Source organism: Saccostrea cucullata, unplaced genomic scaffold, assembly GCF_032062105.1.
Source record: "Saccostrea cucullata isolate Sc308-1 unplaced genomic scaffold, CSIRO_AGI_Scuc_v1 ctg1206, whole genome shotgun sequence".
NCBI classification, from domain to species: domain Eukaryota; kingdom Metazoa; phylum Mollusca; class Bivalvia; order Ostreida; family Ostreidae; genus Saccostrea; species Saccostrea cuccullata.
The window spans coordinates 21,472-47,082 of NW_026921619.1; the positions used below are offsets into that span (position 1 = coordinate 21,472).

The following is a 25,611-nucleotide window of genomic DNA, read 5'->3' on the forward strand; positions in this document are numbered from 1 at the left end:
CCCTTTTGATGTACAATATAAGATAACCTCTGTTTCCCCTACTGATGTACAATATAAGGTGTCCTCTAGTCCCCCTACTGTTGTACAATATACGGTGTCCGCTGGTCTCCCTACTGATGTACAATATAAGATGATCTGTAGTCTCCTAATTGATTTGCAATATAAGGTGTCCTCTTGTCCGCCTACTGATATACAATATAAGGTGACCTCTGGTTCCCCTACTGATGTACATTATAAGCTGACCTCTAGTGCCCCTACTGATGTACTGTGTACAATATAAAGTGAACTCTGGTCCCCCTACTGATGTACAATATAAGATGTCCTCTGGTCCCCCTAATGATGTACAATATAAGATAACCTCATGTCCCGCTACTGATGTACAATATATGATAACCCCTGGTTCCCCTACTGATATGTACAATATAAGGTGTCCTCTGGTCCCCCTACTGATGTACAATATAAGGTGACCCCTGGTCTCCCTACTGATATACAATATAAGATGACCTCTGGTCTCCTTATTGATTTTCAATATAAGGTGTCCTCTGGTCCCCCTACTGATGTACAATATAAGGTGACCTCTGGTCCCCTTACTAATGTACATTATAAGCTGACCTCTAATGCCCCTACTGATGTACTGTACAATATAAGGTGACCTCTGATCCCCCTACTGATGTACAATATAAGGTGACCCCTAGTCTCCCTACTGATGTACAATATAAGGTGACCTCTAGTCCACCTAATCCTGTACAATATAAGGTGACCTCTGGTCTCCTTATTGATGTTCAATATAAGGTGACCTCTGGTCCCCCAAATGATGTACAATATAAGGTATCCTCAGTTCCCCCGTATTATGTGCAATAAAAAGTTACCTTTGGCCCCCTATTAATTTAAAATGTAAGGTGACCTATGATCCCTCTAATGATGTACAATATAACAATTGGGTAGGGTGACAACTGGTCTCCCTACTGATGTATAGTATAATATAAGGTTACCTCTGGTCCCCCTAATTACTTTCACGTTTCTGCTAATATATATATATATATATATATATATATATATATATATATATATATATATATATATATATATATATATATATATATATATATATATATATATATATATATATATATATATATATATATATATATATATATATATATATATATATAAAGCACAATTTACAACAACTCTTAAACTAATATAACTGCCCTAAGTGAAGAAATATTAATATAGAAAGCACAAAGAAATTCACTTTTACATGGATACCCACTTCCGCCCCAGCCCGGGGTTGAACTCTCGACCTTCGGAATCTGTCTCCTAGCAGTGCAGGAACAGCGCGCTAGACCGCTCGGCTATCTAGGCAAGTCTAAAAACTTGCTTTCGATGCCGATGGAATTCTCGCGGCGCTGCCCTACACTACACGGTCATTGAGAATAGAAGTGAGATACAGTTATTTGGACATTAGTTTTAACAGAGGATTGTTACCAATACATGTTGTAATGAAATGAAATATATATATATGCATAAAAGAGGATCTATCTCGACAGAGCTACGACACTACCTTTTACCGACAGAAATTTCTTCCGGTAAACTACAGGCCAATCCAAAAGTACACAAGAAAAATCACCCGCTGAGAACTATAGTAAATGGCCGTCAACATCCCACAGAAAAACTAGCAGAGTATGTTGAATTACAGCTCGAGGATGCAAACAAATCACTTAAAAGTTACATACAGGACACCACGGATTTCTTGAGGAAACTCTCAACATTGAATCAACCGTTGCCGAATTCTTCTTTATTATTTTGCATGGATGTTAAATCACTGTATCCTAGTATACCAAGGAAGGAAGCAAGGGAAGTAATTAAAAGGATTCTAGAAGAACGACAGAAAAAAGAAGTAGATACTGACAGTATTCTAGAAATGATGGATGCTGTCCTGGATAACAATAATTTTAGTTTCAACAATAAACATTATATCCAAACCGAAGGTACTGCTATAGGATCTAAACTGGGACGTAACTATGCATGTGTATACATGGGGGAATGGGAAAATATTCTTTTGGCGATTTGTAAACAACAACCTCTTTTTTATCTAAGATACATTGACGATATTTTTGGGATCTGGACGGGGACAGAAGAAGAACTACATGATTTCCATATGACTGCAAATAATATTCACCCCAACATTCAGCTTGACCTGCGTTTTTCAAAAACAAAAATAGACTTCCTTGATGTTTCTATTTCTCTGGATAACGGATTTCTCACAACAGATCTTTACAGCAAACCAACTGACAAACATATGTACCTTAACAAAACCTCCAGCCATCCCGAATCTACAAAAAGTTCAATTCCGTACGGCCTTGGTCTTAGAGCACGTCGTATTTGCTCCACAGAGGAAAACTATCAAAGCCAACGTGATAAAGTGAAAAAGAACTTGCGAAAACGAGGATATTCTAGCAACGAAGTAGAAAAACAACTTACGAAAGTTGACAAACTCAATCGCTCGGATCTACTAAATTATAGAAAAAATAAAACGCGATGTGACCGTGTTCCCCTTGTGTTGACCTATTCAAAAGGATTACCGAATATTCATAACATTTTGAAGAAAAGACAAAAAATTCTTGAAAATTCCGATCGCCTGAAACTCGCGTTCAAAAAGACCCCAATCGTTGCCTATAAAAGAGACAAAAATTTGAAAGACATTTTAGTGTATAAAAAACACAACAATTTATTTTTTAAAAAAGGAAATTTATGTGAGCCATGTGGTGCTAAAAAATGTATTTTGTGTAAATTTGTTGTGAAAACCAGCCAGTTTGAAGATAATAACGGATGCACTTTTCAAGTCAAAAATTATATTAATTGTAAATCAAGGAATGTTGTTTATGGAATTTTTTGTAAAAAGTGTGACAAAATAGTGTATGTGGGAGAAACTGGTGATAGTTTATATCAAAGACATGTGTTGAATTTGTCTTTAATTAGAAGAGAAACAAATGATCCTGTGGCTACTCATTTTAATTCAGATGTACATACAGTAGAAGATTATAATATAATAGGCATTGAAAAACTGTATAAGAATGACATTTACCGCAAATATAGAGAAAATCTTTGGAAGAAAAAGTTGAACACTTATATACCATTTGGTATTAACAAAAGGGAACACTTCTGTCTTTGAATTTGATTTATGAACATTTGTGTGACATTGTATACTTATTTTTACAGATATACTTTTATATATACTTTAAAATCATCTTTTTAATATACCCCGTATTCTAGTATTTTATTCTGTATGATAAAAATTTTGATACACAAGTACAATTTTTGCTCTCACAATATTTTCAGATGTTTTTGGCGCAATTTTAGTGCATGACGTTGCCTCTCAATTTCTATGTTCATTGTGACGTCATAATACTGTTGAGTTGCTATGCATTTAAATAAACACGACTGATGAAGGCCGGTGACACGGCTGAAATATTTCGAAAAGTGTTTTAAAGTTTTTTATTGTATTGACAAAAAGAGACTTTGGATTTGTATAAAGTGTAGCAGAACAACATGACCAGCGTGCAAAAGAACGAATTGAGAATTTTGCGTAAAACATTTTTGAAGAAAACCAGATATGAGAGCCACCAATTATTCTTACAATCTTGCTTGGAACGTAACATTATTCCAAAAGGATTTAAACTTAAATGGACTTTAGGTTTGGATGCAACAATTGACAACAAAGAAAATATTCATGGAATCCTGGACTCAACTTCCCGAAAATTAATGCAGGAATCCGTAAAGGTTTGTGTTAAAACTGTTTCAAAACTTAAAGAATCTATAGAAAAGCAGAGTGAAAGTCTAAGGACGAAACTTGGCGAGGAGGAGTATATAGAGGCTTTTTCATCTATCAATGCCAATGTAGAAAAAAACGCAGAGAAACTTTTCAGAACAAAGAGTAGGAAACTAGGTGCATTAAATGAAAACAGGAATAAAAAAGATAATGTTGTATCTACTTTGACCGTAAACCCCACAGTTGACAATGCAATCATAGTTGATGAAGATGTAGAAATTCGAATAGAGGGGGATGGGAACTGTTTCTATAGATGCGTCTCATATTATTTATTTGATGATCAGAAATTTCATACTGAAATAAGAAGAAAGGTTGTAGAAGAACTGAATGCAAATAAACAATTTTATAGTGAGTACGTAGACGGAGATTTTCAAGATCATTTGAACAATGTCAAACTATTGGACGGAAGTGTGGCTTCATGGGCAACAGAAGCAGAAGTGTTTGCAGCAGCATACCGATTTGATGTTGATATTTTTGTGAAATCAAATTCAAATAACCGATCCCAATGGCAAAAGTACCCGAATGCGGAGGAATGCGATCATAAAAAAGATTTCATTTGTTTAAATTACTTCTCAAATCATTTTAATTTCATCAAAACCTCACATCGCCCGTGCAATTGCTTTGTATCTAATTCTGAAGCAACAGATGATCTATTATCGGAAGATTCTAAAATGCACAACGTGGATTCGGAGGAAAAGGATGAGAACAATGAAACTATGGTAATGCCTGATAATAGTACATGTTCAGATAAGGATGTGATCAATATGTCTTCAAAAAAACTAACAAACGCGCAGTTAAGCTTACTTAAAAAAGGACTAAAATTTGTACCTACTAAAAAGAATATTGATTTCACACAGTTATTAACAGACCTGCAAACATGGGAACGTAGAATGCGACTGCGGGAATTCTTTTTTAATGAGGAAGATGACGAATCTTCAGATACAGATGAACAGTATGAGAAAAAGAAATCAAATTCAAAGTGGACACCAGAAGAGGGGAGGGACAAATGGCTTGATGAATACATTAGACAAGTTAAGGAAGATGTAATCAGGGGATTAAGTAGAAATTTTTCGAGCAATATTACAAACTCAGAGGAAAGTGCTATGAGAGAGCTTCTAGAGGATCCAAATATTATCATTAGACCAGCAGACAAAGGATCAGGAGTCGTTGTTATGGATACAGATAAATACGTTGATCAAGTGGAAAACGAAATGCTGAATAGCTCATCCTACAGTGAAGTAAAAGAAGACAGATCTCAACAAATAACTAACAAAATACAAAAGTTAGTGAATAACATGCATAAAAGAGGATCTATCTCGACAGAGCTACGACACTACCTTTTACCGACAGAAATTTCTTCCGGTAAACTACAGGCCAATCCAAAAGTACACAAGAAAAATCACCCGCTGAGAACTATAGTAAATGGCCGTCAACATCCCACAGAAAAACTAGCAGAGTATGTTGAATTACAGCTCGAGGATGCAAACAAATCACTTAAAAGTTACATACAGGACACCACGGATTTCTTGAGGAAACTCTCAACATTGAATCAACCGTTGCCGAATTCTTCTTTATTATTTTGCATGGATGTTAAATCACTGTATCCTAGTATACCAAGGAAGGAAGCAAGGGAAGTAATTAAAAGGATTCTAGAAGAACGACAGAAAAAAGAAGTAGATACTGACAGTATTCTAGAAATGATGGATGCTGTCCTGGATAACAATAATTTTAGTTTCAACAATAAACATTATATCCAAACCGAAGGTACTGCTATAGGATCTAAACTGGGACGAAACTATGCATGTGTATACATGGGGGAATGGGAAAATATTCTTTTGGCGATTTGTAAACAACAACCTCTTTTTTATCTAAGATACATTGACGATATTTTTGGGATCTGGACGGGGACAGAAGAAGAACTACATGATTTCCATATGACTGCAAATAATATTCACCCCAACATTCAGCTTGACCTGCGTTTTTCAAAAACAAAAATAGACTTCCTTGATGTTTCTATTTCTCTGGATAACGGATTTCTCACAACAGATCTTTACAGCAAACCAACTGACAAACATATGTACCTTAACAAAACCTCCAGCCATCCCGAATCTACAAAAAGTTCAATTCCGTACGGCCTTGGTCTTAGAGCACGTCGTATTTGCTCCACAGAGGAAAACTATCAAAGCCAACGTGATAAAGTGAAAAAGAACTTGCGAAAACGAGGATATTCTAGCAACGAAGTAGAAAAACAACTTACGAAAGTTGACAAACTCAATCGCTCGGATCTACTAAATTATAGAAAAAATAAAACGCGATGTGACCGTGTTCCCCTTGTGTTGACCTATTCAAAAGGATTACCGAATATTCATAACATTTTGAAGAAAAGACAAAAAATTCTTGAAAATTCCGATCGCCTGAAACTCGCGTTCAAAAAGACCCCAATCGTTGCCTATAAAAGAGACAAAAATTTGAAAGACATTTTAGTGTATAAAAAACACAACAATTTATTTTTTAAAAAAGGAAATTTATGTGAGCCATGTGGTGCTAAAAAATGTATTTTGTGTAAATTTGTTGTGAAAACCAGCCAGTTTGAAGATAATAACGGATGCACTTTTCAAGTCAAAAATTATATTAATTGTAAATCAAGGAATGTTGTTTATGGAATTTTTTGTAAAAAGTGTGACAAAATAGTGTATGTGGGAGAAACTGGTGATAGTTTATATCAAAGACATGTGTTGAATTTGTCTTTAATTAGAAGAGAAACAAATGATCCTGTGGCTACTCATTTTAATTCAGATGTACATACAGTAGAAGATTATAATATAATAGGCATTGAAAAACTGTATAAGAATGACATTTACCGCAAATATAGAGAAAATCTTTGGAAGAAAAAGTTGAACACTTATATACCATTTGGTATTAACAAAAGGGAACACTTCTGTCTTTGAATTGGATTTATGAACATTTGTGTGACATTGTATACTTATTTTTACAGATATACTTTTATATATACTTTAAAATCATCTTTTTAATATACCCCGTATTCTAGTATTTTATTCTGTATGATAAAAATTTTGATACACAAGTACAATTTTTGCTCTCACAATATTTTCAGATGTTTTTGGCGCAATTTTAGTGCATGACGTTGCCTCTCAATTTCTATGTTCATTCTGACGTCATAATACTGTTGAGTTGCTATGCATTTAAATAAACACGACTGATGAAGGCCGGTGACACGGCTGAAATATTTCGAAAAGTGTTTTAAAGTTTTTTATTGTATTGACAAAAAGAGACTTTGGATTTGTATAAAGTGTAGCAGAACAACATGACCAGCGTGCAAAAGAACGAATTGAGAATTTTGCGTAAAACATTTTTGAAGAAAACCAGATATGAGAGCCACCAATTATTCTTACAATCTTGCTTGGAACGTAACATTATTCCAAAAGGATTTAAACTTAAATGGACTTTAGGTTTGGATGCAACAATTGACAACAAAGAAAATATTCATGGAATCCTGGACTCAACTTCCCGAAAATTAATGCAGGAATCCGTAAAGGTTTGTGTTAAAACTGTTTCAAAACTTAAAGAATCTATAGAAAAGCAGAGTGAAAGTCTAAGGACGAAACTTGGCGAGGAGGAGTATATAGAGGCTTTTTCATCTATCAATGCCAATGTAGAAAAAAACGCAGAGAAACTTTTCAGAACAAAGAGTAGGAAACTAGGTGCATTAAATGAAAACAGGAATAAAAAAGATAATGTTGTATCTACTTTGACCGTAAACCCCACAGTTGACAATGCAATCATAGTTGATGAAGATGTAGAAATTCGAATAGAGGGGGATGGGAACTGTTTCTATAGATGCGTCTCATATTATTTATTTGATGATCAGAAATTTCATACTGAAATAAGAAGAAAGGTTGTAGAAGAACTGAATGCAAATAAACAATTTTATAGTGAGTACGTAGACGGAGATTTTCAAGATCATTTGAACAATGTCAAACTATTGGACGGAAGTGTGGCTTCATGGGCAACAGAAGCAGAAGTGTTTGCAGCAGCATACCGATTTGATGTTGATATTTTTGTGAAATCAAATTCAAATAACCGATCCCAATGGCAAAAGTACCCGAATGCGGAGGAATGCGATCATAAAAAAGATTTCATTTGTTTAAATTACTTCTCAAATCATTTTAATTTCATCAAAACCTCACATCGCCCGTGCAATTGCTTTGTATCTAATTCTGAAGCAACAGATGATCTATTATCGGAAGATTCTAAAATGCACAACGTGGATTCGGAGGAAAAGGATGAGAACAATGAAACTATGGTAATGCCTGATAATAGTACATGTTCAGATAAGGATGTGATCAATATGTCTTCAAAAAAACTAACAAACGCGCAGTTAAGCTTACTTAAAAAAGGACTAAAATTTGTACCTACTAAAAAGAATATTGATTTCACACAGTTATTAACAGACCTGCAAACATGGGAACGTAGAATGCGACTGCGGGAATTCTTTTTTAATGAGGAAGATGACGAATCTTCAGATACAGATGAACAGTATGAGAAAAAGAAATCAAATTCAAAGTGGACACCAGAAGAGGGGAGGGACAAATGGCTTGATGAATACATTAGACAAGTTAAGGAAGATGTAATCAGGGGATTAAGTAGAAATTTTTCGAGCAATATTACAAACTCAGAGGAAAGTGCTATGAGAGAGCTTCTAGAGGATCCAAATATTATCATTAGACCAGCAGACAAAGGATCAGGAGTCGTTGTTATGGATACAGATAAATACGTTGATCAAGTGGAAAACGAAATGCTGAATAGCTCATCCTACAGTGAAGTAAAAGAAGACAGATCTCAACAAATAACTAACAAAATACAAAAGTTAGTGAATAACATGCATAAAAGAGGATCTATCTCGACAGAGCTACGACACTACCTTTTACCGACAGAAATTTCTTCCGGTAAACTACAGGCCAATCCAAAAGTACACAAGAAAAATCACCCGCTGAGAACTATAGTAAATGGCCGTCAACATCCCACAGAAAAACTAGCAGAGTATGTTGAATTACAGCTCGAGGATGCAAACAAATCACTTAAAAGTTACATACAGGACACCACGGATTTCTTGAGGAAACTCTCAACATTGAATCAACCGTTGCCGAATTCTTCTTTATTATTTTGCATGGATGTTAAATCACTGTATCCTAGTATACCAAGGAAGGAAGCAAGGGAAGTAATTAAAAGGATTCTAGAAGAACGACAGAAAAAAGAAGTAGATACTGACAGTATTCTAGAAATGATGGATGCTGTCCTGGATAACAATAATTTTAGTTTCAACAATAAACATTATATCCAAACCGAAGGTACTGCTATAGGATCTAAACTGGGACGAAACTATGCATGTGTATACATGGGGGAATGGGAAAATATTCTTTTGGCGATTTGTAAACAACAACCTCTTTTTTATCTAAGATACATTGACGATATTTTTGGGATCTGGACGGGGACAGAAGAAGAACTACATGATTTCCATATGACTGCAAATAATATTCACCCCAACATTCAGCTTGACCTGCGTTTTTCAAAAACAAAAATAGACTTCCTTGATGTTTCTATTTCTCTGGATAACGGATTTCTCACAACAGATCTTTACAGCAAACCAACTGACAAACATATGTACCTTAACAAAACCTCCAGCCATCCCGAATCTACAAAAAGTTCAATTCCGTACGGCCTTGGTCTTAGAGCACGTCGTATTTGCTCCACAGAGGAAAACTATCAAAGCCAACGTGATAAAGTGAAAAAGAACTTGCGAAAACGAGGATATTCTAGCAACGAAGTAGAAAAACAACTTACGAAAGTTGACAAACTCAATCGCTCGGATCTACTAAATTATAGAAAAAATAAAACGCGATGTGACCGTGTTCCCCTTGTGTTGACCTATTCAAAAGGATTACCGAATATTCATAACATTTTGAAGAAAAGACAAAAAATTCTTGAAAATTCCGATCGCCTGAAACTCGCGTTCAAAAAGACCCCAATCGTTGCCTATAAAAGAGACAAAAATTTGAAAGACATTTTAGTGTATAAAAAACACAACAATTTATTTTTTAAAAAAGGAAATTTATGTGAGCCATGTGGTGCTAAAAAATGTATTTTGTGTAAATTTGTTGTGAAAACCAGCCAGTTTGAAGATAATAACGGATGCACTTTTCAAGTCAAAAATTATATTAATTGTAAATCAAGGAATGTTGTTTATGGAATTTTTTGTAAAAAGTGTGACAAAATAGTGTATGTGGGAGAAACTGGTGATAGTTTATATCAAAGACATGTGTTGAATTTGTCTTTAATTAGAAGAGAAACAAATGATCCTGTGGCTACTCATTTTAATTCAGATGTACATACAGTAGAAGATTATAATATAATAGGCATTGAAAAACTGTATAAGAATGACATTTACCGCAAATATAGAGAAAATCTTTGGAAGAAAAAGTTGAACACTTATATACCATTTGGTATTAACAAAAGGGAACACTTCTGTCTTTGAATTGGATTTATGAACATTTGTGTGACATTGTATACTTATTTTTACAGATATACTTTTATATATACTTTAAAATCATCTTTTTAATATACCCCGTATTCTAGTATTTTATTCTGTATGATAAAAATTTTGATACACAAGTACAATTTTTGCTCTCACAATATTTTCAGATGTTTTTGGCGCAATTTTAGTGCATGACGTTGCCTCTCAATTTCTATGTTCATTGTGACGTCATAATACTGTTGAGTTGCTATGCATTTAAATAAACACGACTGATGAAGGCCGGTGACACGGCTGAAATATTTCGAAAAGTGTTTTAAAGTTTTTTATTGTATTGACAAAAAGAGACTTTGGATTTGTATAAAGTGTAGCAGAACAACATGACCAGCGTGCAAAAGAACGAATTGAGAATTTTGCGTAAAACATTTTTGAAGAAAACCAGATATGAGAGCCACCAATTATTCTTACAATCTTGCTTGGAACGTAACATTATTCCAAAAGGATTTAAACTTAAATGGACTTTAGGTTTGGATGCAACAATTGACAACAAAGAAAATATTCATGGAATCCTGGACTCAACTTCCCGAAAATTAATGCAGGAATCCGTAAAGGTTTGTGTTAAAACTGTTTCAAAACTTAAAGAATCTATAGAAAAGCAGAGTGAAAGTCTAAGGACGAAACTTGGCGAGGAGGAGTATATAGAGGCTTTTTCATCTATCAATGCCAATGTAGAAAAAAACGCAAAGAAACTTTTCAGAACAAAGAGTAGGAAACTAGGTGCATTAAATGAAAACAGGAATAAAAAAGATAATGTTGTATCTACTTTGACCGTAAACCCCACAGTTGACAATGCAATCATAGTTGATGAAGATGTAGAAATTCGAATAGAGGGGGATGGGAACTGTTTCTATAGATGCGTCTCATATTATTTATTTGATGATCAGAAATTTCATACTGAAATAAGAAGAAAGGTTGTAGAAGAACTGAATGCAAATAAACAATTTTATAGTGAGTACGTAGACGGAGATTTTCAAGATCATTTGAACAATGTCAAACTATTGGACGGAAGTGTGGCTTCATGGGCAACAGAAGCAGAAGTGTTTGCAGCAGCATACCGATTTGATGTTGATATTTTTGTGAAATCAAATTCAAATAACCGATCCCAATGGCAAAAGTACCCGAATGCGGAGGAATGCGATCATAAAAAAGATTTCATTTGTTTAAATTACTTCTCAAATCATTTTAATTTCATCAAAACCTCACATCGCCCGTGCAATTGCTTTGTATCTAATTCTGAAGCAACAGATGATCTATTATCGGAAGATTCTAAAATGCACAACGTGGATTCGGAGGAAAAGGATGAGAACAATGAAACTATGGTAATGCCTGATAATAGTACATGTTCAGATAAGGATGTGATCAATATGTCTTCAAAAAAACTAACAAACGCGCAGTTAAGCTTACTTAAAAAAGGACTAAAATTTGTACCTACTAAAAAGAATATTGATTTCACACAGTTATTAACAGACCTGCAAACATGGGAACGTAGAATGCGACTGCGGGAATTCTTTTTTAATGAGGAAGATGACGAATCTTCAGATACAGATGAACAGTATGAGAAAAAGAAATCAAATTCAAAGTGGACACCAGAAGAGGGGAGGGACAAATGGCTTGATGAATACATTAGACAAGTTAAGGAAGATGTAATCAGGGGATTAAGTAGAAATTTTTCGAGCAATATTACAAACTCAGAGGAAAGTGCTATGAGAGAGCTTCTAGAGGATCCAAATATTATCATTAGACCAGCAGACAAAGGATCAGGAGTCGTTGTTATGGATACAGATAAATACGTTGATCAAGTGGAAAACGAAATGCTGAATAGCTCATCCTACAGTGAAGTAAAAGAAGACAGATCTCAACAAATAACTAACAAAATACAAAAGTTAGTGAATAACATGCATAAAAGAGGATCTATCTCGACAGAGCTACGACACTACCTTTTACCGACAGAAATTTCTTCCGGTAAACTACAGGCCAATCCAAAAGTACACAAGAAAAATCACCCGCTGAGAACTATAGTAAATGGCCGTCAACATCCCACAGAAAAACTAGCAGAGTATGTTGAATTACAGCTCGAGGATGCAAACAAATCACTTAAAAGTTACATACAGGACACCACGGATTTCTTGAGGAAACTCTCAACATTGAATCAACCGTTGCCGAATTCTTCTTTATTATTTTGCATGGATGTTAAATCACTGTATCCTAGTATACCAAGGAAGGAAGCAAGGGAAGTAATTAAAAGGATTCTAGAAGAACGACAGAAAAAAGAAGTAGATACTGACAGTATTCTAGAAATGATGGATGCTGTCCTGGATAACAATAATTTTAGTTTCAACAATAAACATTATATCCAAACCGAAGGTACTGCTATAGGATCTAAACTGGGACGAAACTATGCATGTGTATACATGGGGGAATGGGAAAATATTCTTTTGGCGATTTGTAAACAACAACCTCTTTTTTATCTAAGATACATTGACGATATTTTTGGGATCTGGACGGGGACAGAAGAAGAACTACATGATTTCCATATGACTGCAAATAATATTCACCCCAACATTCAGCTTGACCTGCGTTTTTCAAAAACAAAAATAGACTTCCTTGATGTTTCTATTTCTCTGGATAACGGATTTCTCACAACAGATCTTTACAGCAAACCAACTGACAAACATATGTACCTTAACAAAACCTCCAGCCATCCCGAATCTACAAAAAGTTCAATTCCGTACGGCCTTGGTCTTAGAGCACGTCGTATTTGCTCCACAGAGGAAAACTATCAAAGCCAACGTGATAAAGTGAAAAAGAACTTGCGAAAACGAGGATATTCTAGCAACGAAGTAGAAAAACAACTTACGAAAGTTGACAAACTCAATCGCTCGGATCTACTAAATTATAGAAAAAATAAAACGCGATGTGACCGTGTTCCCCTTGTGTTGACCTATTCAAAAGGATTACCGAATATTCATAACATTTTGAAGAAAAGACAAAAAATTCTTGAAAATTCCGATCGCCTGAAACTCGCGTTCAAAAAGACCCCAATCGTTGCCTATAAAAGAGACAAAAATTTGAAAGACATTTTAGTGTATAAAAAACACAACAATTTATTTTTTAAAAAAGGAAATTTATGTGAGCCATGTGGTGCTAAAAAATGTATTTTGTGTAAATTTGTTGTGAAAACCAGCCAGTTTGAAGATAATAACGGATGCACTTTTCAAGTCAAAAATTATATTAATTGTAAATCAAGGAATGTTGTTTATGGAATTTTTTGTAAAAAGTGTGACAAAATAGTGTATGTGGGAGAAACTGGTGATAGTTTATATCAAAGACATGTGTTGAATTTGTCTTTAATTAGAAGAGAAACAAATGATCCTGTGGCTACTCATTTTAATTCAGATGTACATACAGTAGAAGATTATAATATAATAGGCATTGAAAAACTGTATAAGAATGACATTTACCGCAAATATAGAGAAAATCTTTGGAAGAAAAAGTTGAACACTTATATACCATTTGGTATTAACAAAAGGGAACACTTCTGTCTTTGAATTGGATTTATGAACATTTGTGTGACATTGTATACTTATTTTTACAGATATACTTTTATATATACTTTAAAATCATCTTTTTAATATACCCCGTATTCTAGTATTTTATTCTGTATGATAAAAATTTTGATACACAAGTACAATTTTTGCTCTCACAATATTTTCAGATGTTTTTGGCGCAATTTTAGTGCATGACGTTGCCTCTCAATTTCTATGTTCATTGTGACGTCATAATACTGTTGAGTTGCTATGCATTTAAATAAACACGACTGATGAAGGCCGGTGACACGGCTGAAATATTTCGAAAAGTGTTTTAAAGTTTTTTATTGTATTGACAAAAAGAGACTTTGGATTTGTATAAAGTGTAGCAGAACAACATGACCAGCGTGCAAAAGAACGAATTGAGAATTTTGCGTAAAACATTTTTGAAGAAAACCAGATATGAGAGCCACCAATTATTCTTACAATCTTGCTTGGAACGTAACATTATTCCAAAAGGATTTAAACTTAAATGGACTTTAGGTTTGGATGCAACAATTGACAACAAAGAAAATATTCATGGAATCCTGGACTCAACTTCCCGAAAATTAATGCAGGAATCCGTAAAGGTTTGTGTTAAAACTGTTTCAAAACTTAAAGAATCTATAGAAAAGCAGAGTGAAAGTCTAAGGACGAAACTTGGCGAGGAGGAGTATATAGAGGCTTTTTCATCTATCAATGCCAATGTAGAAAAAAACGCAGAGAAACTTTTCAGAACAAAGAGTAGGAAACTAAGTGCATTAAATGAAAACAGGAATAAAAAAGATAATGTTGTATCTACTTTGACCGTAAACCCCACAGTTGACAATGCAATCATAGTTGATGAAGATGTAGAAATTCGAATAGAGGGGGATGGGAACTGTTTCTATAGATGCGTCTCATATTATTTATTTGATGATCAGAAATTTCATACTGAAATAAGAAGAAAGGTTGTAGAAGAACTGAATGCAAATAAACAATTTTATAGTGAGTACGTAGACGGAGATTTTCAAGATCATTTGAACAATGTCAAACTATTGGACGGAAGTGTGGCTTCATGGGCAACAGAAGCAGAAGTGTTTGCAGCAGCATACCGATTTGATGTTGATATTTTTGTGAAATCAAATTCAAATAACCGATCCCAATGGCAAAAGTACCCGAATGCGGAGGAATGCGATCATAAAAAAGATTTCATTTGTTTAAATTACTTCTCAAATCATTTTAATTTCATCAAAACCTCACATCGCCCGTGCAATTGCTTTGTATCTAATTCTGAAGCAACAGATGATCTATTATCGGAAGATTCTAAAATGCACAACGTGGATTCGGAGGAAAAGGATGAGAACAATGAAACTATGGTAATGCCTGATAATAGTACATGTTCAGATAAGGATGTGATCAATATGTCTTCAAAAAAACTAACAAACGCGCAGTTAAGCTTACTTAAAAAAGGACTAAAATTTGTACCTACTAAAAAGAATATTGATTTCACACAGTTATTAACAGACCTGCAAACATGGGAACGTAGAATGCGACTGCGGGAATTCTTTTTTAATGAGGAAGATGACGAATCTTCAGATACAGATGAACAGTATGAGAAAAAGAAATCAAATTCAAAGTGGACACCAGAAGAGGGGAGGGACAAATGGCTTGATGAATACATTAGACAAGTTAAGGAAGATGTAATCAGGGGATTAAGTAGAAATTTTTCGAGCAATATTACAAACTCAGAGGAAAGTGCTATGAGAGAGCTTCTAGAGGATCCAAATATTATCATTAGACCAGCAGACAAAGGATCAGGAGTCGTTGTTATGGATACAGATAAATACGTTGATCAAGTGGAAAACGAAATGCTGAATAGCTCATCCTACAGTGAAGTAAAAGAAGACAGATCTCAACAAATAACTAACAAAATACAAAAGTTAGTGAATAACATGCATAAAAGAGGATCTATCTCGACAGAGCTACGACACTACCTTTTACCGACAGAAATTTCTTCCGGTAAACTACAGGCCAATCCAAAAGTACACAAGAAAAATCACCCGCTGAGAACTATAGTAAATGGCCGTCAACATCCCACAGAAAAACTAGCAGAGTATGTTGAATTACAGCTCGAGGATGCAAACAAATCACTTAAAAGTTACATACAGGACACCACGGATTTCTTGAGGAAACTCTCAACATTGAATCAACCGTTGCCGAATTCTTCTTTATTATTTTGCATGGATGTTAAATCACTGTATCCTAGTATACCAAGGAAGGAAGCAAGGGAAGTAATTAAAAGGATTCTAGAAGAACGACAGAAAAAAGAAGTAGATACTGACAGTATTCTAGAAATGATGGATGCTGTCCTGGATAACAATAATTTTAGTTTCAACAATAAACATTATATCCAAACCGAAGGTACTGCTATAGGATCTAAACTGGGACGAAACTATGCATGTGTATACATGGGGGAATGGGAAAATATTCTTTTGGCGATTTGTAAACAACAACCTCTTTTTTATCTAAGATACATTGACGATATTTTTGGGATCTGGACGGGGACAGAAGAAGAACTACATGATTTCCATATGACTGCAAATAATATTCACCCCAACATTCAGCTTGACCTGCGTTTTTCAAAAACAAAAATAGACTTCCTTGATGTTTCTATTTCTCTGGATAACGGATTTCTCACAACAGATCTTTACAGCAAACCAACTGACAAACATATGTACCTTAACAAAACCTCCAGCCATCCCGAATCTACAAAAAGTTCAATTCCGTACGGCCTTGGTCTTAGAGCACGTCGTATTTGCTCCACAGAGGAAAACTATCAAAGCCAACGTGATAAAGTGAAAAAGAACTTGCGAAAACGAGGATATTCTAGCAACGAAGTAGAAAAACAACTTACGAAAGTTGACAAACTCAATCGCTCGGATCTACTAAATTATAGAAAAAATAAAACGCGATGTGACCGTGTTCCCCTTGTGTTGACCTATTCAAAAGGATTACCGAATATTCATAACATTTTGAAGAAAAGACAAAAAATTCTTGAAAATTCCGATCGCCTGAAACTCGCGTTCAAAAAGACCCCAATCGTTGCCTATAAAAGAGACAAAAATTTGAAAGACATTTTAGTGTATAAAAAACACAACAATTTATTTTTTAAAAAAGGAAATTTATGTGAGCCATGTGGTGCTAAAAAATGTATTTTGTGTAAATTTGTTGTGAAAACCAGCCAGTTTGAAGATAATAACGGATGCACTTTTCAAGTCAAAAATTATATTAATTGTAAATCAAGGAATGTTGTTTATGGAATTTTTTGTAAAAAGTGTGACAAAATAGTGTATGTGGGAGAAACTGGTGATAGTTTATATCAAAGACATGTGTTGAATTTGTCTTTAATTAGAAGAGAAACAAATGATCCTGTGGCTACTCATTTTAATTCAGATGTACATACAGTAGAAGATTATAATATAATAGGCATTGAAAAACTGTATAAGAATGACATTTACCGCAAATATAGAGAAAATCTTTGGAAGAAAAAGTTGAACACTTATATACCATTTGGTATTAACAAAAGGGAACACTTCTGTCTTTGAATTGGATTTATGAACATTTGTGTGACATTGTATACTTATTTTTACAGATATACTTTTATATATACTTTAAAATCATCTTTTTAATATACCCCGTATTCTAGTATTTTATTCTGTATGATAAAAATTTTGATACACAAGTACAATTTTTGCTCTCACAATATTTTCAGATGTTTTTGGCGCAATTTTAGTGCATGACGTTGCCTCTCAATTTCTATGTTCATTGTGACGTCATAATACTGTTGAGTTGCTATGCATTTAAATAAACACGACTGATGAAGGCCGGTGACACGGCTGAAATATTTCGAAAAGTGTTTTAAAGTTTTTTATTGTATTGACAAAAAGAGACTTTGGATTTGTATAAAGTGTAGCAGAACAACATGACCAGCGTGCAAAAGAACGAATTGAGAATTTTGCGTAAAACATTTTTGAAGAAAACCAGATATGAGAGCCACCAATTATTCTTACAATCTTGCTTGGAACGTAACATTATTCCAAAAGGATTTAAACTTAAATGGACTTTAGGTTTGGATGCAACAATTGACAACAAAGAAAATATTCATGGAATCCTGGACTCAACTTCCCGAAAATTAATGCAGGAATCCGTAAAGGTTTGTGTTAAAACTGTTTCAAAACTTAAAGAATCTATAGAAAAGCAGAGTGAAAGTCTAAGGACGAAACTTGGCGAGGAGGAGTATATAGAGGCTTTTTCATCTATCAATGCCAATGTAGAAAAAAACGCAGAGAAACTTTTCAGAACAAAGAGTAGGAAACTAAGTGCATTAAATGAAAACAGGAATAAAAAAGATAATGTTGTATCTACTTTGACCGTAAACCCCACAGTTGACAATGCAATCATAGTTGATGAAGATGTAGAAATTCGAATAGAGGGGGATGGGAACTGTTTCTATAGATGCGTCTCATATTATTTATTTGATGATCAGAAATTTCATACTGAAATAAGAAGAAAGGTTGTAGAAGAACTGAATGCAAATAAACAATTTTATAGTGAGTACGTAGACGGAGATTTTCAAGATCATTTGAACAATGTCAAACTATTGGACGGAAGTGTGGCTTCATGGGCAACAGAAGCAGAAGTGTTTGCAGCAGCATACCGATTTGATGTTGATATTTTTGTGAAATCAAATTCAAATAACCGATCCCAATGGCAAAAGTACCCGAATGCGGAGGAATGCGATCATAAAAAAGATTTCATTTGTTTAAATTACTTCTCAAATCATTTTAATTTCATCAAAACCTCACATCGCCCGTGCAATTGCTTTGTATCTAATTCTGAAGCAACAGATGATCTATTATCGGAAGATTCTAAAATGCACAACGTGGATTCGGAGGAAAAGGATGAGAACAATGAAACTATGGTAATGCCTGATAATAGTACATGTTCAGATAAGGATGTGATCAATATGTCTTCAAAAAAACTAACAAACGCGCAGTTAAGCTTACTTAAAAAAGGACTAAAATTTGTACCTACTAAAAAGAATATTGATTTCACACAGTTATTAACAGACCTGCAAACATGGGAACGTAGAATGCGACTGCGGGAATTCTTTTTTAATGAGGAAGATGACGAATCTTCAGATACAGATGAACAGTATGAGAAAAAGAAATCAAATTCAAAGTGGACACCAGAAGAGGGGAGGGACAAATGGCTTGATGAATACATTAGACAAGTTAAGGAAGATGTAATCAGGGGATTAAGTAGAAATTTTTCGAGCAATATTACAAACTCAGAGGAAAGTGCTATGAGAGAGCTTCTAGAGGATCCAAATATTATCATTAGACCAGCAGACAAAGGATCAGGAGTCGTTGTTATGGATACAGATAAATACGTTGATCAAGTGGAAAACGAAATGCTGAATAGCTCATCCTACAGTGAAGTAAAAGAAGACAGATCTCAACAAATAACTAACAAAATACAAAAGTTAGTGAATAACATGCATAAAAGAGGATCTATCTCGACAGAGCTACGACACTACCTTTTACCGACAGAAATTTCTTCCGGTAAACTACAGGCCAATCCAAAAGTACACAAGAAAAATCACCCGCTGAGAACTATAGTAAATGGCCGTCAACATCCCACAGAAAAACTAGCAGAGTATGTTGAATTACAGCTCGAGGATGCAAACAAATCACTTAAAAGTTACATACAGGACACCACGGATTTCTTGAGGAAACTCTCAACATTGAATCAACCGTTGCCGAATTCTTCTTTATTATTTTGCATGGATGTTAAATCACTGTATCCTAGTATACCAAGGAAGGAAGCAAGGGAAGTAATTAAAAGGATTCTAGAAGAACGACAGAAAAAAGAAGTAGATACTGACAGTATTCTAGAAATGATGGATGCTGTCCTGGATAACAATAATTTTAGTTTCAACAATAAACATTATATCCAAACCGAAGGTACTGCTATAGGATCTAAACTGGGACGAAACTATGCATGTGTATACATGGGGGAATGGGAAAATATTCTTTTGGCGATTTGTAAACAACAACCTCTTTTTTATCTAAGATACATTGACGATATTTTTGGGATCTGGACGGGGACAGAAGAAGAACTACATGATTTCCATATGACTGCAAATAATATTCACCCCAACATTCAGCTTGACCTGCGTTTTTCAAAAACAAAAATAGACTTCCTTGATGTTTCTATTTCTCTGGATAACGGATTTCTCACAACAGATCTTTACAGCAAACCAACTGACAAACATATGTACCTTAACAAAACCTCCAGCCATCCCGAATCTACAAAAAGTTCAATTCCGTACGGCCTTGGTCTTAGAGCACGTCGTATTTGCTCCACAGAGGAAAACTATCAAAGCCAACGTGATAAAGTGAAAAAGAACTTGCGAAAACGAGGATATTCTAGCAACGAAGTAGAAAAACAACTTACGAAAGTTGACAAACTCAATCGCTCGGATCTACTAAATTATAGAAAAAATAAAACGCGATGTGACCGTGTTCCCCTTGTGTTGACCTATTCAAAAGGATTACCGAATATTCATAACATTTTGAAGAAAAGACAAAAAATTCTTGAAAATTCCGATCGCCTGAAACTCGCGTTCAAAAAGACCCCAATCGTTGCCTATAAAAGAGACAAAAATTTGAAAGACATTTTAGTGTATAAAAAACACAACAATTTATTTTTTAAAAAAGGAAATTTATGTGAGCCATGTGGTGCTAAAAAATGTATTTTGTGTAAATTTGTTGTGAAAACCAGCCAGTTTGAAGATAATAACGGATGCACTTTTCAAGTCAAAAATTATATTAATTGTAAATCAAGGAATGTTGTTTATGGAATTTTTTGTAAAAAGTGTGACAAAATAGTGTATGTGGGAGAAACTGGTGATAGTTTATATCAAAGACATGTGTTGAATTTGTCTTTAATTATAAGAGAAACAAATGATCCTGTGGCTACTCATTTTAATTCAGATGTACATACAGTAGAAGATTATAATATAATAGGCATTGAAAAACTGTATAAGAATGACATTTACCGCAAATATAGAGAAAATCTTTGGAAGAAAAAGTTGAACACTTATATACCATTTGGTATTAACAAAAGGGAACACTTCTGTCTTTGAATTGGATTTATGAACATTTGTGTGACATTGTATACTTATTTTTACAGATATACTTTTATATATACTTTAAAATCATCTTTTTAATATACCCCGTATTCTAGTATTTTATTCTGTATGATAAAAATTTTGATACACAAGTACAATTTTTGCTCTCACAATATTTTCAGATGTTTTTGGCGCAATTTTAGTGCATGACGTTGCCTCTCAATTTCTATGTTCATTGTGACGTCATAATACTGTTGAGTTGCTATGCATTTAAATAAACACGACTGATGAAGGCCGGTGACACGGCTGAAATATTTCGAAAAGTGTTTTAAAGTTTTTTATTGTATTGACAAAAAGAGACTTTGGATTTGTATAAAGTGTAGCAGAACAACATGACCAGCGTGCAAAAGAACGAATTGAGAATTTTGCGTAAAACATTTTTGAAGAAAACCAGATATGAGAGCCACCAATTATTCTTACAATCTTGCTTGGAACGTAACATTATTCCAAAAGGATTTAAACTTAAATGGACTTTAGGTTTGGATGCAACAATTGACAACAAAGAAAATATTCATGGAATCCTGGACTCAACTTCCCGAAAATTAATGCAGGAATCCGTAAAGGTTTGTGTTAAAACTGTTTCAAAACTTAAAGAATCTATAGAAAAGCAGAGTGAAAGTCTAAGGACGAAACTTGGCGAGGAGGAGTATATAGAGGCTTTTTCATCTATCAATGCCAATGTAGAAAAAAACGCAGAGAAACTTTTCAGAACAAAGAGTAGGAAACTAGGTGCATTAAATGAAAACAGGAATAAAAAAGATAATGTTGTATCTACTTTGACCGTAAACCCCACAGTTGACAATGCAATCATAGTTGATGAAGATGTAGAAATTCGAATAGAGGGGGATGGGAACTGTTTCTATAGATGCGTCTCATATTATTTATTTGATGATCAGAAATTTCATACTGAAATAAGAAGAAAGGTTGTAGAAGAACTGAATGCAAATAAACAATTTTATAGTGAGTACGTAGACGGAGATTTTCAAGATCATTTGAACAATGTCAAACTATTGGACGGAAGTGTGGCTTCATGGGCAACAGAAGCAGAAGTGTTTGCAGCAGCATACCGATTTGATGTTGATATTTTTGTGAAATCAAATTCAAATAACCGATCCCAATGGCAAAAGTACCCGAATGCGGAGGAATGCGATCATAAAAAAGATTTCATTTGTTTAAATTACTTCTCAAATCATTTTAATTTCATCAAAACCTCACATCGCCCGTGCAATTGCTTTGTATCTAATTCTGAAGCAACAGATGATCTATTATCGGAAGATTCTAAAATGCACAACGTGGATTCGGAGGAAAAGGATGAGAACAATGAAACTATGGTAATGCCTGATAATAGTACATGTTCAGATAAGGATGTGATCAATATGTCTTCAAAAAAACTAACAAACGCGCAGTTAAGCTTACTTAAAAAAGGACTAAAATTTGTACCTACTAAAAAGAATATTGATTTCACACAGTTATTAACAGACCTGCAAACATGGGAACGTAGAATGCGACTGCGGGAATTCTTTTTTAATGAGGAAGATGACGAATCTTCAGATACAGATGAACAGTATGAGAAAAAGAAATCAAATTCAAAGTGGACACCAGAAGAGGGGAGGGACAAATGGCTTGATGAATACATTAGACAAGTTAAGGAAGATGTAATCAGGGGATTAAGTAGAAATTTTTCGAGCAATATTACAAACTCAGAGGAAAGTGCTATGAGAGAGCTTCTAGAGGATCCAAAACTTATCATTAGACCAGCAGACAAAGGATCAGGAGTCGTTGTTATGGATACAAATAAATACGTTGATCAAGTGGAAAACGAAATGCTGAATAGCTCATCCTACAGTGAAGTAAAAGAAGACAGATCTCAACAAATAACTAACAAAATACAAAAGTTAGTGAATAACATGCATAAAAGAGGATCTATCTCGACAGAGCTACGACACTACCTTTTACCGACAGAAATTTCTTCCGGTAAACTACAGGCCAATCCAAAAGTACACAAGAAAAATCACCCGCTGAGAACTATAGTAAATGGCCGTCAACATCCCACAGAAAAACTAGCAGAGTATGTTGAATTACAGCTCGAGGATGCAAACAAATCACTTAAAAGTTACATACAGGACACCACGGATTTCTTGAGGAAACTCTCAACATTGAATCAACCGTTGCCGAATTCTTCTTTATTATTTTGCATGGATGTTAAATCACTGTATCCTAGTATACCAAGGAAGGAAGCAAGGGAAGTAATTAAAAGGATTCTAGAAGAACGACAGAAAAAAGAAGTAGATACTGACAGTATTCTAGAAATGATGGATGCTGTCCTGGATAACAATAATTTTAGTTTCAACAATAAACATTATATCCAAACCGAAGGTACTGCTATAGGATCTAAACTGGGACGAAACTATGCATGTGTATACATGGGGGAATGGGAAAATATTCTTTTGGCGATTTGTAAACAACAACCTCTTTTTTATCTAAGATACATTGACGATATTTTTGGGATCTGGACGGGGACAGAAGAAGAACTACATGATTTCCATATGACTGCAAATAATATTCACCCCAACATTCAGCTTGACCTGCGTTTTTCAAAAACAAAAATAGACTTCCTTGATGTTTCTATTTCTCTGGATAACGGGTTTCTCACAACAGATCTTTACAGCAAACCAACTGACAAACATATGTACCTTAACAAAACCTCCAGCCATCCCGAATCTACAAAAAGTTCAATTCCGTACGGCCTTGGTCTTAGAGCACGTCGTATTTGCTCCACAGAGGAAAACTATCAAAGCCAACGTGATAAAGTGAAAAAGAACTTGCGAAAACGAGGATATTCTAGCAACGAAGTAGAAAAACAACTTACGAAAGTTGACAAACTCAATCGCTCGGATCTACTAAATTATAGAAAAAATAAAACGCGATGTGACCGTGTTCCCCTTGTGTTGACCTATTCAAAAGGATTACCGAATATTCATAACATTTTGAAGAAAAGACAAAAAATTCTTGAAAATTCCGATCGCCTGAAACTCGCGTTCAAAAAGACCCCAATCGTTGCCTATAAAAGAGACAAAAATTTGAAAGACATTTTAGTGTATAAAAAACACAACAATTTATTTTTTAAAAAAGGAAATTTATGTGAGCCATGTGGTGCTAAAAAATGTATTTTGTGTAAATTTGTTGTGAAAACCAGCCAGTTTGAAGATAATAACGGATGCACTTTTCAAGTCAAAAATTATATTAATTGTAAATCAAGGAATGTTGTTTATGGAATTTTTTGTAAAAAGTGTGACAAAATAGTGTATGTGGGAGAAACTGGTGATAGTTTATATCAAAGACATGTGTTGAATTTGTCTTTAATTAGAAGAGAAACAAATGATCCTGTGGCTACTCATTTTAATTCAGATGTACATACAGTAGAAGATTATAATATAATAGGCATTGAAAAACTGTATAAGAATGACATTTACCGCAAATATAGAGAAAATCTTTGGAAGAAAAAGTTGAACACTTATATACCATTTGGTATTAACAAAAGGGAACACTTCTGTCTTTGAATTGGATTTATGAACATTTGTGTGACATTGTATATTTATTTTTACAGATATACTTTTATATATACTTTAAAATCATCTTTTTAATATACCCCGTATTCTAGTATTTTATTCTGTATGATAAAAATTTTGATACACAAGTACAATTTTTGCTCTCACAATATTTTCAGATGTTTTTGGCGCAATTTTAGTGCATGACGTTGCCTCTCAATTTCTATGTTCATTGTGACGTCATAATACTGTTGAGTTGCTATGCATTTAAATAAACACGACTGATGAAGGCCGGTGACACGGCTGAAATATTTCGAAAAGTGTTTTAAAGTTTTTTATTGTATTGACAAAAAGAGACTTTGGATTTGTATAAAGTGTAGCAGAACAACATGACCAGCGTGCAAAAGAACGAATTGAGAATTTTGCGTAAAACATTTTTGAAGAAAACCAGATATGAGAGCCACCAATTATTCTTACAATCTTGCTTGGAACGTAACATTATTCCAAAAGGATTTAAACTTAAATGGACTTTAGGTTTGGATGCAACAATTGACAACAAAGAAAATATTCATGGAATCCTGGACTCAACTTCCCGAAAATTAATGCAGGAATCCGTAAAGGTTTGTGTTAAAACTGTTTCAAAACTTAAAGAATCTATAGAAAAGCAGAGTGAAAGTCTAAGGACGAAACTTGGCGAGGAGGAGTATATAGAGGCTTTTTCATCTATCAATGCCAATGTAGAAAAAAACGCAGAGAAACTTTTCAGAACAAAGAGTAGGAAACTAGGTGCATTAAATGAAAACAGGAATAAAAAAGAT

General features: G+C 34.3%; 6 protein-coding genes across 6 annotated transcripts; all 6 read left to right on the forward strand.

Moving 5' to 3' along the window:
* Positions 1 to 4,503: 4,503 nt before the first annotated feature.
* On the forward strand, positions 4,504 to 6,602 carry LOC134260452 (uncharacterized). The gene is made up of 3 exons (XM_062743006.1): positions 4,504 to 4,551; positions 4,690 to 6,072; positions 6,588 to 6,602. Exons 1-3 carry the CDS (start codon positions 4,504 to 4,506, stop codon positions 6,600 to 6,602), a joined length of 1,446 nt encoding a protein of 481 aa, XP_062598990.1.
* Positions 6,603 to 8,108: 1,506 nt separating this feature from the next.
* On the forward strand, positions 8,109 to 10,207 carry LOC134260445 (uncharacterized). Its single transcript, XM_062743000.1, has 3 exons — positions 8,109 to 8,156; positions 8,295 to 9,677; positions 10,193 to 10,207. Exons 1-3 carry the CDS (start codon positions 8,109 to 8,111, stop codon positions 10,205 to 10,207), a joined length of 1,446 nt encoding a protein of 481 aa, XP_062598984.1.
* A 1,506-nt stretch (positions 10,208 to 11,713) lies between these two features.
* LOC134260446 (uncharacterized) lies at positions 11,714 to 13,812 on the forward strand. Its single transcript, XM_062743001.1, has 3 exons — positions 11,714 to 11,761; positions 11,900 to 13,282; positions 13,798 to 13,812. Exons 1-3 carry the CDS (start codon positions 11,714 to 11,716, stop codon positions 13,810 to 13,812), a joined length of 1,446 nt encoding a protein of 481 aa, XP_062598985.1.
* A 1,506-nt stretch (positions 13,813 to 15,318) lies between these two features.
* On the forward strand, positions 15,319 to 17,417 carry LOC134260448 (uncharacterized). Its single transcript, XM_062743002.1, has 3 exons — positions 15,319 to 15,366; positions 15,505 to 16,887; positions 17,403 to 17,417. The coding sequence occupies exons 1-3, from the start codon at positions 15,319 to 15,321 to the stop codon at positions 17,415 to 17,417; spliced, it is 1,446 nt and encodes a 481-aa protein (XP_062598986.1).
* Positions 17,418 to 18,923: 1,506 nt separating this feature from the next.
* LOC134260449 (uncharacterized) lies at positions 18,924 to 21,388 on the forward strand. Its single transcript, XM_062743003.1, has 3 exons — positions 18,924 to 18,971; positions 19,110 to 20,492; positions 21,368 to 21,388. Exons 1-3 carry the CDS (start codon positions 18,924 to 18,926, stop codon positions 21,386 to 21,388), a joined length of 1,452 nt encoding a protein of 483 aa, XP_062598987.1.
* Positions 21,389 to 22,528: 1,140 nt separating this feature from the next.
* Positions 22,529 to 24,993, forward strand: LOC134260450 (uncharacterized). The gene is made up of 3 exons (XM_062743004.1): positions 22,529 to 22,576; positions 22,715 to 24,097; positions 24,973 to 24,993. The coding sequence occupies exons 1-3, from the start codon at positions 22,529 to 22,531 to the stop codon at positions 24,991 to 24,993; spliced, it is 1,452 nt and encodes a 483-aa protein (XP_062598988.1).
* Positions 24,994 to 25,611: the final 618 nt, after the last annotated feature.

Coding starts and splice junctions, on each gene's coding strand:
- LOC134260452 (XM_062743006.1), top strand. CDS start 4,504: ATGCACAACGTGGATTCGGAGGAAAAGGATGAGAACAATGAAACTATG. Junction 4,552..4,689: donor ATGAGAACAATGAAACTATG/GTAATGCCTGAT, acceptor GATTTCACACAG/TTATTAACAGACCTGCAAAC.
- LOC134260445 (XM_062743000.1), top strand. CDS start 8,109: ATGCACAACGTGGATTCGGAGGAAAAGGATGAGAACAATGAAACTATG. Junction 8,157..8,294: donor ATGAGAACAATGAAACTATG/GTAATGCCTGAT, acceptor GATTTCACACAG/TTATTAACAGACCTGCAAAC.
- LOC134260446 (XM_062743001.1), top strand. CDS start 11,714: ATGCACAACGTGGATTCGGAGGAAAAGGATGAGAACAATGAAACTATG. Junction 11,762..11,899: donor ATGAGAACAATGAAACTATG/GTAATGCCTGAT, acceptor GATTTCACACAG/TTATTAACAGACCTGCAAAC.
- LOC134260448 (XM_062743002.1), top strand. CDS start 15,319: ATGCACAACGTGGATTCGGAGGAAAAGGATGAGAACAATGAAACTATG. Junction 15,367..15,504: donor ATGAGAACAATGAAACTATG/GTAATGCCTGAT, acceptor GATTTCACACAG/TTATTAACAGACCTGCAAAC.
- LOC134260449 (XM_062743003.1), top strand. CDS start 18,924: ATGCACAACGTGGATTCGGAGGAAAAGGATGAGAACAATGAAACTATG. Junction 18,972..19,109: donor ATGAGAACAATGAAACTATG/GTAATGCCTGAT, acceptor GATTTCACACAG/TTATTAACAGACCTGCAAAC. Junction 20,493..21,367: donor GAGGATATTCTAGCAACGAA/GTAGAAAAACAA, acceptor CAATATTTTCAG/ATGTTTTTGGCGCAATTTTA.
- LOC134260450 (XM_062743004.1), top strand. CDS start 22,529: ATGCACAACGTGGATTCGGAGGAAAAGGATGAGAACAATGAAACTATG. Junction 22,577..22,714: donor ATGAGAACAATGAAACTATG/GTAATGCCTGAT, acceptor GATTTCACACAG/TTATTAACAGACCTGCAAAC. Junction 24,098..24,972: donor GAGGATATTCTAGCAACGAA/GTAGAAAAACAA, acceptor CAATATTTTCAG/ATGTTTTTGGCGCAATTTTA.